Raw genomic sequence first — 16,440 nt, 5'->3', positions numbered from 1 at the left:
GTGCCTGAACAGCCCCTATGCACCTGCCTGACCACACAGCAAGACCCTGTCTCTAAAATAAATAAAAAAGAACGGAGTTATCTCACTGACAAGAAAACTGTATTCTCTAGAGAGGATGAAAACAAAGTTAACTGACTCAGTGCCTACTAGGGACAATCCTTGTCAGGGCCATCCCCTACCCTTAGCTGGCCCTTTTTCTAAAAAAAAAAAAGACCGGGGCGGCGCCTGTGGCTCAAGGAGTAGGGCGCCGGTCCCACATGACGGAGGTGGTGGGTTCAAACCCAGCCCTGGCAAAAAAAAAAAAAAAGACCAAGGGTGGCCACTGTGGCTCAAAGGAGTAGGGCGCTGGCCCCATATGCCAGAGGGAGCGGGTTCAAACCCAGCCCCAGCCAAAAACTGCAAAAAAAAAAAACCAAAAAACTCAAGAAAGATGATGGGATGAGAGAGAAGAATGGAGAGACCATGGAAAACACATTAGGCCATAGGAGAGCTGTGTCTATAGACTGGTGTTTGACATGTGATCCTGGAAAACTACTTCTATTCCTTCCTATATGAGGGTCGTTAGAATTGACAGGCTTCAAGAGACCAAGAATTTGTGTGTGTCTGGTTTTTTTTTTTGCAGAGACAGAGTCTCACTTTATCGCCCTCAGTAGAGTGCCGTGGTGTCACACAGCTCACAGCAACCTCCAACTCCTGGGCTTAGGTGATTCTTTTTTTTTTTTTTGTAGAGACAGAGTCTCACTTTACTGCCCTTGGTAGAGCGCCATGGCGTCACACAGCTCACAGCAACCTCCAGCTCTTGGGCTTAAGCGATTCTCTTGCCTCAGCCTCCCAAGCAGCTGGGACTACAGGAGCCCGCCACAACGCCCCGCTATTTTTTTTTTTTTTTTTTTTTGTTGTTGTTGTTGCAGTTTGGCCGGGGCTGGGTTTGAACCCACTGCCCTCGGTATGGGGCCGGCGCCCTACTCACTGAGCCACAGGTGCCGCCCCCTTAGGTGATTCTTTTGCCTCAGCCTCCGAGTAGTGGGGAATGCAGGCATCAGCACAACGCCTGGCTATTTTTTTGTTGCAATTTATGCAATATATGGGGCCAGTTCCCTACTCGCTGAGCCACAGGTGCCACCCTGGTGTGTCTGTTTTGTTCTGTCCTTTATATCCTGATGCTTAGAACAACACCTAGCACATAGTACATTCAGTAAATATTTGGGTTTTTTTTTTGCAATTTTTGGCCAGGGCTGGGTTTGAACCCGCCACTTCCAGCATATGGGGCCGGTGCCCTACTCCTTTGAGCCACGGGTGCCGCCCAATAAATTTTTTTTTTTTTTTTTTTTTTTGAGACAGAGTCTCAAGCTGTCGCCCTGGGTAGAATGCCATGGAGTCACAGCTCACAGCAACCTTAAATTCTTGGGCTTAAGTGATTCTCCTGCCTTAGCCTCCCAAGTAGCTCGGACCATGGGTGCCTGCCACAACACCTGGACATTTTTTGGTTGTAGTTGTGCAGGCCCGGGCTGGACTCAAACCCACCAGCTCTGGTGTATGTGGCTGGCACCCTATCTGCTTGAAATACAGGCACCAAGCCGAGTAAATATTTGTTGAGTGAATGACACTTTCATTTTACTGAAGAGGAACTAAGTTCTGAAGGGGTAATCTTGATTTGACAAAGATGAAGTGAGTGGCCAGGCATGGTGGCTCACGCCTGTAGTCCTAGCGCTGTGGGAAGCTGAGGCAGGTGGTTTGAGACCAGCATGAGCCAGAGTGAGCAGGAGTGAGCCAGAATGAGACCCCATCTCTACCAAAAAAAAAAAAGCCAGGCATTGTGGTGGCAGGCGCCTGTAATGCTGGCTACTTGGGAGGCAAAGGGCAAGAGAATTGGTAAAGAAAGGATAAAAAAAAAAAATTAAAAAAAAACACAACAAACTTCAAACCAGTTGAAATTGAAAGCAAAAAAAAAAAAAAAAAAAAAAAAGATGAGGTGAGTGAATTACATGATGGAGTCAGGACCAGAAGCAAGCCTCTTGACCACACTCACCAAAAAAATGCCTATTGGCTCTGGGATGAAGATCTCTCACAAAGCAATGTGTCTCTTCTATTTGTTCTACTACTTCAAATCCCTGGTCCCCCGATTGGAGACAATACCCTACTTTTACTACAGGATATAAAGTAGATTCTAGGACAGGTGTGGTGGTTCATACTTGTAATCCTAGCACTCTGGGAGGCCGAGGCAGGTGGACTGCTTGTGTTCATGGGTTTGAGACCAGCCTGAGCAAAAGCGAGACATCGTCTCTACTAAAAATAGAAAAACTGAGGCAAGAGGGTCACTTGAGCCCAAGAGTTGGAGGTTGCTGTGAGGTATGATGCTGCGGCACTCTACCAAGGGTGACAGCTTGAGATTCTGTCTCAAAAATAAATAAATAAATAAATAAATAAATAAAGGCTGGGTGAGGAGGCTCACGCCTGTAATCCTAGCAGTTTGTGAGGCCGAGGCGGGTGGATACCTTGAGCTCACAGGTTCGAGATTAACCTGAGCAAAACAGAGAGACCCCCATCCCTACTAAAAATAGAAAAAAAAAATGAGGCAAGATGATTGCTTGAGCCCAAGAGTTGGAGGTTACTGTGAGCTATGATGCTACAGCATTTTACCAGAGCGATACCTTGAGACTGTCTCAAAAAAGAAAAAAATAATAATAAATATAAATAAATACATATATACATACATACATACATACAATAGGTTTTATATAGCTGGACATGGTGGCTCATGCCTGTAATCCCAGCACTTGGCAGACTGAGGCAGGTGGATTGCCGGAGTTCACAGCCTGAGCCAGAGCCAGACCTCTAAAAATGGCTAGGTGCTGTGGCAGGCACCTGTATGTAGTCCCACCTACTCGGTAGAGGCTGAGGCAAGAAAATCGCTTAAGCCCAAGAGTTGGAGGTTGCTGTGAGCTGTGATGCCACAGCACTCTCCTGAGGGTAAGAAAGTAAAACTCTGTCTCAAAAAAAAAAAAAAAAAAAAAAGGCTCGGCCCTCATAGCCCAGTGGTTAGAGCACCGGCCACATATAATGGGGCTGGTGGGTTCCAACCCGGCCCAGGCCTGCTGAACAACAATGACAACTACAACAACAAAAAAACAGCCAGGCATTATGGCAGGTGCCTATAGTCCCAGCTACTTGGGAGGTTGCAAGAGAATCACTTAAGCCCAAGAGTTTGAGGTTGCTGTGAGCTGTGACATCACACACTCTACTGAGGGTGACGTAATCAAACTGTCTCAAAAACAGAAAATAGAAAAAAAAAAGCTCAATAAAACAGAATATATATAATGGCCAGCTATGGTGGCTCATGCCTATAATCCCAGCACTCTGAGAGGCTGAGGTAGGAGGACTGCTTGAACTCAGGAGTTCAAGACCAGCCTGAGCAATAGCAGGAACCCATCTCTACTAAAAATAGAAGAATTAGATGGGAATTATGATTATGGCAGGTGCCTGTAGTCCCAGCTACTTGGGAGGCTGAAACAGGAGGATCGTTTGATCCTAGGAGTTGCTGTGAGCTAGGCTGACACCATGGCATTCACATCTGTGCAAAAGAGACTGTCTCAAAAAAAAAAAGAAAGAAAGAAAAAAGAAAAGATAGAGTATAAGTCTCTCTCCAAGTACCTCATGAGGACAGCATAAATACTTTTCAATGTAATGGGAAATATCACACTGACAGAATAACAATGCAAACAAGCATTGCCTATCTGAAGCAGGAGCAGAAGCTGAAACAGAAGTGTCTCTTACCGTAATTGTAGCCCTTTGTTTGTTCTGGTGCCACCTAGCTGGTAAACTTTGGCGGTTTCCACAACACCCGTAATCTCAGCCACCTAAGTGAAAGGACAGAGACAACAAAACACTCTTTCAGGGTTTCCAAACCACTCTTCCATTGCCTCTACCAACTTGAATACAGACAACTGATCCTGTGCGGAGCAAAGCCCACAGAGGCCTGGTATTCTAAGAACCTAGAAAGGCTTAGGATTCAGGCGGCCCAACTCAGAGAGCCTTGTGCCCAGGGTAAGAAAGTACCACAGGTAAAGGCAGGTAGCCTGGTGGTTCCATTAGAAGCTTTTCCTCCAACTAATTCTACCTTACTAGAGGATGTAGTTAGGATTTCAAAGGTTGATTTTTATTAACCAAATATGAAGATCATTGAGATCAATTTCTCTTGCCATCCTTTTAAGGACGCCTGTAGGTCCCTGGCATGGCTATAGGAGATGAACACACATGTCAAAACCAGATAAACTCTAGCCAGGCGTTGTGGTGGGCACTGGTAGTCCCAGCTACTTGGGAGACTGAAGCAAGAGAATCACTTAAGCCCATGAGTTAGAGATTGCTATGAGCTGTGATGCCATGGCACTCTTACCCAGGGAGACATAGTGAGACTCTGTCTCAAAACAAATAAACAAAAAAACCCAGACAAACTCGGTGACGCCTGTAGCTCAGTGGGTAAGGCACTAGCTACATACACCCAAGCCAGCAGGTTCAAACCCAGCCCAGGCCAGCTAAACAACAACTGCAAAAAAAAATAGCTGGGCATTGTGGCAGGTGCCTGTAGTCCCAGCTACTTGGGAGGCTGAGGCAAGAGAATCACTTAAGCCCACAAGTTTGAGGTTGCTGTGACCTGTGATGCCATGGCAGTCTACCTATGGTGACACAGTGAGACTCTGTCTCAAAAAAAAAAAAGAAAAAAGGCCAATAACAACGAAGAAATAATCAAATGGCAATGTGCCAGCCACCCAGACCAGAGGAGCAGTGCTAGAACCCACATAATAAGCTCTAGTAGGGGCTCAGCAGTTACAATGCCAGCCACGTACACCGGAGATGGCGGGTTAGAATCCAGCCCAGGCCTGCCAAACAGTGACAACTACAACCAAAAAATAGCCAGGCGTTGTGGCGGGCCCTTCTAGTCCCAGCTACTAGGGAGGCTAAGGCAAGAGAATTGCTTAAGCCAAACAGTTTAAAGTTGCTGTGAGCTGTGATGCCACAGCACTGTACCCAGGGCAACATAGTGAAACTCTGTCTCAAAAAAAAAAAAAGAGCAGCTCTATTAGGTAGGACTTGTCTGTGTATGTTTGTTTTGTTTTTATACAATTTCATACAATTCCTCTGTCTAGAAGTCACTTAGTATATAACATGAAGATTTTTCATCATTAATTTATTTTTCAAATGAACAGAGCCTCCTTAATATGTAGCTCCTAAAAAATACTTCATAAATGTCTCCCTTCTCCCTTTTATAATGAAATTGTATAGTGGTCTGGGCCTAGTGGCTCATGCCTGTAATCCTAGCACTCTGGGAGACCAGCCTGAGCAAGGGTGAGACTCCATCTTTTCTAAAACTAGAAAAACTATCTGGACATTTTGGCAGGTGCCTGTAGTCCCAGCTACTCGTAAGCTGAAACAAGAGAATTGCTTAACTTGAGCCCTAGAGTTTGAGGTTGCTGTGAGCTGTGACAGCATGGCACTCTACCCAGGGCAACAGAGTCAGACTCTGTTTCAAAAAAATACAAGAAAATGGATAGAGAAAATTATTCTAAATCCAAACCCACCAGTCCCTTGGACTACAAGTATTCCTCCTGGCAGTAGGTCATGAATAATCCTTAGTCACCTCAGATTGTCAATGCTCTACAGGGATCTTATCTGTAGTCTATTTTACAGTCAAACTAGAGAGTGACAAAGTTCTTCAGTAACTCCTACTCTCAGTAAAGAGTCATTTTATATATATTATTTTATTTTATATTATTATATTTTTCTTCTTCTTCTTATTTTTTTTTTTTTTGAGACAGAGTCTCACTCTTTTACCCTGGGTAGACTGTTGTAGTGTCATCACAGCTTACAGAAATCTCAAACTGAAGCGATCTTCCTGCCTCAGCCTCATGAGCAGCTGGGACTATAGGTATGCACCAGGCCAATTTTTCTACTTTTAGTAGAAAGGGGGTTCTGCTCTTTTTAAATTTTATTTTTTTTTTTCTGAGGCAGAGTCTCACTTTGTTGCCCCAGGTAGAGTGTCATGGTGCCATAGCTCACAGCAACTTCAATTAAACTCTTGGGCTCAAGCTATCCCCTTGTCTCAGATTCCCAAGTAACTGGGACTACAGGGGCCTGCCACACTGCCTGGCTATTTTTTTTTTTTTTTTTTTTAGAGACAGAGTCTCACTTTATCACCCTCAGTAGAGTATTGTGGCGTCATAGCTCACAGCAACCTCCAACTCCTGGGCTTTGGCAATTCTCTTGCCTCAGCCTCCTGGAGTAGCTGGGACTACAGGTGTCCACCACAATGCCCGGCTATTTTTTGTTGTAATTTGGCCAGGGCCGGGTTTGAACCCGCCACCCTCAGTATGGGGCTGGCGCCCTACCCACTGAGCCATAGGCACTGCCCATGCTTGGCTATTTTTGTTTGTTTGTTTGTTTTGTAGAGACAGAATCTCACTGTACTGCCCTCGGGTAGAGTGCTGTGGCATCACACGGCTCACAGCAACCTCTAACTCTTGGGCTTACGCGATTCTCTTGCCTCAGCCTCCCGAGCAGCTGGGACTACAGGCACCTGCCTCAACGCCCAGCTATTTTTTTGTTGCAGTTTGGCCGGGGATGGGTTTGAACCCGCCACCCTCGGCATATGGGGCCGGCGCCCTACTCACTGAGCCACAGGCGCCTCCATGCTTGGCTATTTTTAAAGATGGGGTCTTGCTGGTCTCGAACTCATGAGCTCAGGTGATCCACCTGCCTCGGCCTCCCAGAGTGCTGGGATTACAGGCATGAGCCACCACAATTGGCCGAGAATCTTGTATTTAAAACATGGACAATTGTCCAGGGAAAGAAATACTAACCCGGTAAACTGGTTTGCTGTTGTGGTTTCCAATGCCAATCCGTACAAAACATCCTGTGACAGTTTTAGCAAAGAAGGGCATGTGACACCAACGTTCTAGCTTATGCCGTGATAATCGAACCCGATTCAATTCTTCAGGTAAGGAAACTGGTTGTGATTTTGGAGGGAGCTCTTCTTTCCTATGAGGAAGAAGGAGGTAATGGAAAAATATTCATCATAAAAACAAAACAAAATAGAAAAATAATATCAAATTCTCAAAACTTAACTGTTGTAAACCAAAGTCCATATGATTAACCTAGGAGGAGAAATAAATGAAACACTGGGAAAGAGTTGTATTAGAATCCTGTTCAAAACCAGTAGTGTGAACTATCTTGAATGAGGCTGCCACCTTAGATAATCTATCAGAGTAAAAAAAAACAAAAGAGAGCTCAGGCTGAGAGACACAAAGTCAGTTACTACCTGCCAGACCCAGGTGAAATGTCCACGGCTGCAGGCTAGCAGCCAGAGGCAAAAGAAATGAATGGGCACATGTATTAAGGAACTCAGTTTAGCAAACCAAAGTTATTGGCCCAAACAGGGAGATTATGAAAACTACACAAAGCTTCTCCAGAAAGAACCACCACAATGTACGAGAGCTTACTCTTCTTCTTCATCAGATGATGATGTTCGAGATGAGCGGTCTGACTTTTCACTAGACTTGTCATCCTCTTCCTCCTCTTCATCATCAGAGTAGACCTCACTAGTTTTTAATGGCTGTTTTTTGGCGAGGAGCTCAGCTAGAAAGGATAAATGATTACCCAGGTTATTTCAACCCAAAACTGAAACATCTTTCATCTTTTTTTTTTTATTGAGACAGAGTCTCACTATGTCATCCTCGGGGGCATCACAGCTCACAGCAACCTCAAACTCTTAGGCTTAAGAGATTCTCTTGCGGGCGGCGCCTGTGGCTCAGTCGGTAAGGCGCCGGCCCCATGTACCGAGGGTGGCGGGTTCAAACCCGGCCCCGGCCAAACTGCAGCCAAAAAATAGCCGGGCGTTGTGGCGGGCGCCTGTAGTCCCAGCTACTCGGGAGGCTGAGGCAAGAGAATCGCTTAAGCCCAGGAGTTGGAGGTTGCTGTGAGCTGTGTGAGGCCATGGCACTCTACTGAGGTCCATAAAGTGAGACTCTGTCTCTACAAAAAAAAAAAAAAAAAAAAAAAAAAAGAGATTCTCTTGCCTCAGCCTCCCAAATAGCTGGGACTACAGGCGCCTGCCACAATATCTGGCTTTTTTTTTTTTTTTTGTAGTTGTCATGGTTGTTTGGCAGGCCTGGGCCGGGTTCGAACCCGCCATCCCTGATGTATGTGGCTGGCACCCTAGCCGCTGAGCTACAGGCACTGAGCCACATCTTTCATCCTTAAAAAAGAACTGGAAATGGAAGAGGACTCAAATACATAGACAGCTCTATCTGATCTAGACTGTACTGTGATACCATGGGCTATATACAAAAATGAGTTAAACCAGAGAGTAATAATTATTCAGGCACCAGATATTAGCCTCCAACAGAAAAAAAAAAGGCTGGAAGATTGTTACTAACTGGGAAGAAAGAGTCACCAACACTACTGAAGACACTTGAAGATGGCCAGAAAAGAAAGGGAAAACTCATAATGACTATAGAGTTTTGGAGGAAAACTTAATTTTGAATTTGCAGTACCACCAGGTGAGATGGCTCACAGCTGTAATTCTAGGACTCTGGAAGGCTGAAGTGGGTGGTTTGCTTGAGCTCAGGAGTTCAAGACCAGTCTTAGCAAGAGGGAGACTCTGTCTCTAAAAATAGCCAGGTGTTGTGGCAGGCATTTATAGTCTCAGTCACTTGGGAAGCTGAGGAAAAAGGACCATTTGAGGCGAGGAGTTTGAGGTCGCTGTGAGTTATGATGCCATTGCACTCTAGCTTGGGGCAACATAGACAAAAAAAAAAGAATTTGTAGTACCATTTGTAATAGCAGAAGAGTGAAAACAACCCAAATAGGAAAGTGGCTGAATCATTCCTGGTACATCCACCCGATACACTACTGTGCAGCTATAAAAAAGTAATGAGGGCTCAGTGCCCGTAGCTCAGTGGTTAGGGCACTAGTGGGTTCAAACCAGGCCCGGGCCTGCTAAACAATGGCAACAAAAATATAAACCACAAAAAAAAATAGCAGGGGGTTGTGGTGGGTGCCTGTAGTCCCAGCTACTTGGGAGGCTGAGGAAAGAGAATCACTTAAGCCCAAGAGTTTGAGGTTGCTGTGAGCTGTAATACAATGGCACTCCACTGAGGGCGACAAAGTGAGACTCTATCTCAAAAAAGAAAAAAAAGGAATGAGACAATACAATAGCTTGCAGCAGTAGAAAATGTTTTATAAAGAGCAAGATAGTAAATACTTTAGGTATGTAATTCATACGGTCACTGCCTCAACTACTCAATTTTGCTGTTGTAGCTAGAAAGCAGACACATACTATATGTAAACAAATGAATATCACTGTATTCTAATGAAATTTGATTTATAGTAACAGTCTGTTGGTGGCTGCTGTATATAAAAACCAAGGAGGGACTGCTGTCTGACCAACATAGTAAGACCTTTTCTCCACAAAAAATAAAAAAATTAGCCAGCCATGGTGGTGCACATTTTTAGTTTCAGCTACTCAGGTGGCTGAGGCAGGAGGATCACTTGATCACAGGAGTCTGAGGTTGTGTGAACTGTGAGCATGCCCTTGCACTCTAGCCTGGGAAATAAAGCAAGCCCCTGGCTCAAATACACCAAGAAATGGTTCAGTGCCTGTAGTTAGCAGCTAAGGCACTGAGACACATACATCAGAGCTGGGGGTTCAAACCCGGCCCAGGGCCTGCAGAACAACAATAATGACTACAACAAAAAAATAGCCGGGTGTTGTGGTGGATGCCTGTAGTCCCAGCTACTCGGGAGGCTGAAACAAGAGAATCATTTAAGCCCAAGAGTTTGAAGGTGCTGTGAGCTGTGACACCCTGGCACTATACCAAGGGTGACATAGTAAGACTTTGTCTCAAAAAAAAAAAAAAAAAAAAATTAAAATCTGTGAGTTCACAAGTATATTCAAAATAAATAAACTTCTTTGGTCATCTCTGGATGTGATTAAGGAACTCTGGTTCTTTTGAATACTGATAAATAAAAGAAAATAAATTGACCATTTATCTTGTCTTTCCTATTAAAAATGTACTTTGGGGGGCAGCGCCTGTGGCTCAAGGAGTAGGGCGCTGGTCCCATATGCCGGAGGTGGTGGGTTCAAACCCAGCCCTGGCCAAAAACCAAAAAAAAAAAAAAAAAATGTCCTTTGGGGTAATTAACGCATTGTTGACCAATGATGAATCAACTCATGTTTGTACTTGCAACATGAGTAGAACTGTACAACTCATGTTTGTATAATTTTTAAAACACAGGGTAATACAGGATATTGTAAAAGCTTTCTTTCTTTCCTTTTTTTTTTTTTTGAGACAGAGTCTTGTTTTGTCACCCTCAGTAGAGTGCTCTAGTGTCATAACTCAGAGAAAGCTCAAACTCTTGGACTCAAGTGATTTTCTTGCCTTACCCTTCCAAGTGGCTGGGACTACAAGGTGCCCGCCATAACACCTGGCGATTTTTAGAGACAGAGTCTCGCTCTTGCTGAGGCTGGTCTCGAACTTTATGAGCTCAAACAATCCACTCTCCTCAGTCTCCCAGAGTGCTGGGATTATAGACATGAACCACTGCGCCTGGCCTGTTTCATTTATTTTGAGACAGAGCCTGGCCTATTTTATTTATTTTGAGACAGAGTCTCATTCAGTTGCCTTGGTGTTGAGTGCTATGGCGTCATAGCTCACAGCAAACTTAAACTCTTGGGCTCAAGTGATCCCTCTTGCCTCAGCCTCCCAAGTAGCTGAGACCACAGGTACCACCACCACAACACCCAGCTAGTTTTTCTATTTTTAGTAGAGATGGGTGTCACTCTTGCTTAGGGCAGTCTCAAACTGTTGAGCTTAAGCAATCCACCTACCTCAGCCTCGGAGAGTGCTAGGATTACAGGAGCCACTGCACCCAGCCAATTTTTTTATTTAGTTGTTTCTCAATTTATAGTACTGCCAAATAGAATACTTCTATAAAAACTCTACTAAAACTTGGGTGGCGCCTGTGGCTCAAAGGAGTAGGGCGCCGGCCCCATATGCCAGAGGTGGTGGGTTCAAACACAGCCCTGGCCAGAAACTGCAAAAAAAAAAAACTCTACTAAAACTTTACCATGGACAGAAGTTACCACTAATGATATAAAGAAGTTTCTCAGTTTATTGATATTGATGGGACAAACCAAAAAAAAAAAAAAAAAATCACATTGGAGAAATTACTGGTCAACAAGACCTTTGCTTGAAACACCAATATTTACTAAATCTATGACCAGAATGTTTGAGCAAATCTTTACATTTTTTTTTTTATCTTAGTGATAATTCACAAGTTATACCTAGTAAAGACAGACTTTATAAAATTAGGAATCTTTTGGATTACTTTATTCTAAAATTTCAGTCTTTGTATATACCTAAGCAGGCGTTATCCCTAGATGAAAGCAATGGTATCATACAGAGGACTTATCAGCTTTGTTTCACTTTCATATTCAATTATGGAATAATAGCTGATGACACATGGGTAACTTCTATGTAAACCTGCAAGTGAACAATGTGATATACAGCTGACAAAAAGTTTCTCTTTATAGAAGCAAACTAGATAATAACTGAAGAAATCTGACAGACTAGAATATCACCACTTTATAACTCGTAATGAATTAAGTGATTTAGGTAAAGACCACCAAGACTACCAGGATAGAACACATTGCTCTGGGCAATGCCTATGGCTCAGTGGGTAGGGCACTGGCCCCATATACCAAGAATTTGAACCTGGCCTGGGCCAAACTGCAACAACAACAACAAAAAAAAAATAGGCGGGTGTTGTGGTGGGCGCCTGTAGGCCCAGCTACTTGGGAGGCTGAGGCAAGAGAATTGCCTAAGCCCAGAAGATGGAGGTTGCTATAAGTGACACTGTGTCTTTAAAAAAAAAAAAAAAAAAGAACACATTGCTCTTTTTGATCCTTCATCCCTCTCTTTACCATGCTCTTTGCCATGTGACGTGGTAGTTCCTCCTGGCCCCATAGTGACCACGTACCAGTTCCAAGACCAGACCTTAAGAAGCATTGTATGTTTTACTTGCCACTTTTACACAGCTGCCATAACCATGTTAAGAATGTGCCTGGTCTGGGGCGGTGCCTGTGGTTCAGTTGGTAAGGCGCCGGCCCCATATGCCGAGGGTGGCGGGTTCAAACCCAGCCCCGGCCAAACTGCAACAAAAAAATAGCTGGGCGTTGTGGGGGGCGCCTGTAGTCCCAGCTACTCGGGAGGCTGAGGCAAGAGAATCGCTTCAGCCCGGGAGTTGGAGGTTGCTGTGAGCTGTGTGATGCCATGGCACTCTACCGAGGGCCATAAAGTGAGACTCTGTCTCTACAAAAAAAAAAAAAAAAAAAGAATGTGCCTGGTCTAGTCGGGTGTTGTGGCAGGTGCCTGTAGTCCCAGCTTCTCGGGAGGCTGAGGCAAGAGAATCACCTAAGCCCAGGAATTGGAGGTTGCTGTGAGCTGTGCTTCCATGGCACTCTACTGAGGGTGATAAAGTGAGACTGTCTCAAAAAAACGGAATGTGCCTGGTCCAAAGAAGAAGGGGTAAAACCTGAAGCTTGGAGACAATCTGAGCTGAACTCACATTATCAGGCATTTGAATTGCAGCTGAGCTACAGGTACATGAGCAGGAACGGGAGTGGGTGGGGGTGTTTGTCTGTAACTACACATTATTGTTGTTAAAGCTAACTGATAGAGGGCGGTGCCTGTGGCTCAAGGAGTAGGGCGCTGGTCCCATATGCCGGAGGTGGCGGGTTCAAACCCAGCCCCGGCCAAAAACCACAAAAGAAAAAAAAAGAAAGCTAACTGATAGAGCTGGTAACATCACAAGAGATAATCAGGTATTATATGTCTGCTGTTGGAAATATATACTACCACCTAAAAATCAGCCTGCTCCCCCAAATGGAAGCAGAACAAACCCACATCTGACCAATTCTCAAGTTTTAACTGCCAATTTATGGGAAATTCAAAGACTAGAGAAATACATTCACCGTCAATACAATGCAGTCAGCATCTACGAGAAACTGCAAGACAAATGACCCAGTTTCTTCCAGTTTCTTCTTTGTTGTCTAGGCTAAACTGCAAGGTAAGTAAAAAAAGAGGAGAAGAAAACCTATTCTAAGAAACTTATGGGACATATTAACAAATCACAGTTTGTGGACTTAAGACGCTGATTCAAACTATCAAATAATTATTTTTTAAATTATAAAATAGAGAAATCTGAGCACTAAATATTTAGTATTAAGGGATTAATTGTTACTACAGGCAGTCCCCAGGTTACATCTGGCTGACATACAACTCGCACTCATGAATGGAGGCTATATAGGTAATAGGTAAATAGATCTGTTCCAATTTCCACACAAATTAAGAACAAACATACAGAACTTAACTTGTTTGTAACCTGGGGACTACCTTCTTTTATAGGTGGCACTATAGTAGGTTTAAAACAAGAGTCCTTACCTTTTAGGAACACATATTAAAATATTCATGATTTCAACATAATGATGCTGGTATTTACTTACAAATAATCTGATGGAAGAGGGAGTATAAATTTAACAAGACTAGCCATGAGCTGACTGTTGAGGCTGGACGACAGGTTCATGGAGGTTTACTGTACTGTTCTGGGCATAAGTTTGGAATTTTATATAATAAAGAGCTAAAAAGAGGGAAAAATTAAAAAAAGGCACAAGGAAATCAAATAATCTGATCAAAGACACAAAGTAGCTATTATATTTCCCCCACTTACCTGTTCTGTTCTTCCGCTTTTCTCGCTCTGCTTTCAGCTCCTCCATGGCTTGGGATTTCTTATCTAGTTTCTCATCCCGTTTGGAACGCCGTTCCTTGTTGTGGGATGTTACCTGGGTAAGGAAGGATGTGTAGTATGGACCTTTTATTTATTTATTTATTTTTTTGTAGAGACAGAGTTTCACTTTATTGCCCTCGGTAGAGTGCCGTGGCATCAAACAGCTCACAGCAACCTCCAACTCCTGGGCTTAGGCGATTCTCCTGCCTCAGCCTCCTGAGTAGCTGGGACTACAGGCGCCCGCCGCAACGCCCGGCTATTTTTTTTTTGTTGCAGTTTGGCCGGGGCTGGGTTTGAACCCGCCACCCTCGGCATATGGGGCTGGCGCCCTGCTCACTGAGCCACAGGCGCCGCCCAGTATGGGCCTTTTAACTAACAGCTGATAAGACTGTCTATAGCCAACAATTATTAATACATTCAATCCTCCAAAAGGAATTTTTTTGTTAGAGAGAGATTCTTACTTTGTTGTCTAGGCTGGACTCCATCAGCCTCAAACTACTGGGCTCAAGTAATCCTCGAGCCTCAGCTATCTGAGTAGCTAAGACTATAGGTGTGCACCACTGCACCCAGCTACTTTTTCTTTCTTTCTTCTTTTTTTTAGAGATAGGGTCTCATTTTTTTTTTGAGACAGAGCCTCAAGCTGTTGCCCTGGGTAGAGTGCTATGGCATCACAGCTCATAGCAACCTCCAACTCCTGGACTCAAGCGATTCTCTTGCCTCCGCCTCCCAAGTAGCTGGGAGTACAGGCGCCTGCCACAATGCCCGGCTATTTCTTTGTATTTCTTTTTTCTTTTTTGAGTCAGAGTCTCAAGCTATCGTCCTGGGTAGAGTTCCGTGGTGTCATAGCTCACAGCAACCTCAAACCCTTGGGCTCAAGCATTCTCTTGCCTCAGCCTCCCAAGTAGTTGGGAATACAGGCACCCGCCATAACGCCTGGCTTTTTTTTTTTTGCCTTTTTTGGCCGGAGCCCGGTTTGAACCTGCTACCTCCAGTATATGGGGCTGGTGCCCTACTCCTTGAGCCACAGGCACCACCCGGCCCAGCTATTATTTTTGGTTGCAGCTGTCATTGTTGTTTGGCAGGCCTGGGCTGGACTCGAACCTGCCAGCTCAGGTGTATGTGTCTGGTGCCTTAGCTGCTTGAGCCACAGGCGCTGAGTCAGAGATAGGGTCTCATTTTATTGCCTAGACTGTATCAAACTCCTGGCCTCAAGTGATCATTCCATGTCAGTCTCCTAAGGTATTGGGATTACACACATGAGCCACTGTGCCCAGCACTGACAATTATATTGACTGCAGAAACTTAGAAACTGTAGTATAAGGGGAGAGAGAGCATCCGCTTGTGGACAAAAAGAACAGAGCAATAGGGAGGTGCCTATGGCTCAAGGAGTACAATGCTGGCCCCATATACCGGGGGTGGCAGGTTTAAGCCAGGCCCCGGCCAAAACTGCAAAAAAAAAAAAAAAAACCAGAGCAATAAAGTAAGTCCCCGTCTTAAATGCCTAATAAACTAGGAAGTTTAGGAATTACCTTTATAAACTTGAACACCCTAGATCATGTCTAATATTTGTTGATATTATCAACAAAGCCTTTGATGATGAATGCAGAGATGATTCTCCTACCTACATTTATACCAAGCCTAAGATGACATATACCTGAATAAACATCACAACCAACCTGGATACCTGAGACAAGATGTTTACTGACTTTTAAGGGCTGCTCACACACATCCTGCTGCTTTTATTTATTCACTAATTTATTTTGAGACAGAGTCTCACTCTGCTGCCCTGGGTAGAGTGCCATGGCATCATAGTTCACAGTAAACTCAAACTCTTGGGCTCGAGTGATTTTCTTTTTTTTTTTGTAGAGACAGAGTTTCACTTTCTTGCCCTCGGTAGAGTGCCGTGGCGTCACACAGCTCACAGCAACCTCCAACTCCTGGGCTTAGGCGATTCTCCTGCCTCAGCCTCCCGAGTAGCTGGGACTACAGGCGCCCGCCACAATGCCCAGCTATTTTTTTTGTTGTTGTTGCAGCTTGGCCGGGGCTGGGTTTGAACCCTCCACCCTCAGTATATGGGGCCGGCGCCCTGCTCACTGAGCCACAGGCGCCGCCCTCAAGTGATTTTCTTTATTTATTTATTTTTTTGTAGAGACAGAGTTTCACTTTATTGCCCTCCGGTAGAGTGCCGTGGCGTCACACAGCTCACAGCAACCTCCAACTCCTGGGCTTAGGCGATTCTCCTGCCTCAGCCTCCCAAGTAGCTGGGACCACAGGCGCCCGCCACAACGCCCGGCTATTTTTTTTTTGTTGCAGTTTGGCCGGGGCCGAGTTTGAACCCGCCACCCTCGGCATATGGGGCCGGCGCCCTACTCACTGAGCCACAGGCGCCGCCCTCAAGTGATTTTCTTACCTCAGCTTCCTGAGTAGCTGGGATACATGTGCCTACCACAATGCCTGGCTATTTTTTTTTTTCTTTATTAAATCATAGCTGTGTACATTGATATGATCATGGGGCATCATTCACTAGCTTTACAGACCGTTTACCAAGTTTCACATATACCCTTGTAAGATGCACCGCTGGTGTAATCCCACCAATCCCCT

General features: G+C 44.6%; 1 protein-coding gene across 1 annotated transcript in view; it reads right to left on the bottom strand.

Moving 5' to 3' along the window:
- RTF1 (RTF1 homolog, Paf1/RNA polymerase II complex component) overlaps positions 1-16,440 on the bottom strand; it is a 76,120-nt gene that overhangs the window by 9,231 nt on the left and 50,449 nt on the right. The window contains exons 6-9 of the mRNA XM_053595869.1: positions 13,783-13,894; positions 7,494-7,629; positions 6,855-7,032; positions 3,775-3,857 (exon numbers count right to left, since the gene is read on the bottom strand). Coding sequence (XP_053451844.1) covers positions 3,775-3,857; positions 6,855-7,032; positions 7,494-7,629; positions 13,783-13,894 — 509 coding nt within the window. The remainder of the gene's footprint in view (positions 1-3,774; positions 3,858-6,854; positions 7,033-7,493; positions 7,630-13,782; positions 13,895-16,440) is intronic.

The sequence above is a fragment of the Nycticebus coucang genome, chromosome 6 (assembly GCF_027406575.1).
Source record: "Nycticebus coucang isolate mNycCou1 chromosome 6, mNycCou1.pri, whole genome shotgun sequence".
Taxonomy (NCBI): Eukaryota; Metazoa; Chordata; class Mammalia; order Primates; family Lorisidae; genus Nycticebus; species Nycticebus coucang.
The sequence above is the reverse complement of the archived record's forward strand: the minus strand, read 5'-3'. Positions and strand labels throughout refer to the sequence as shown.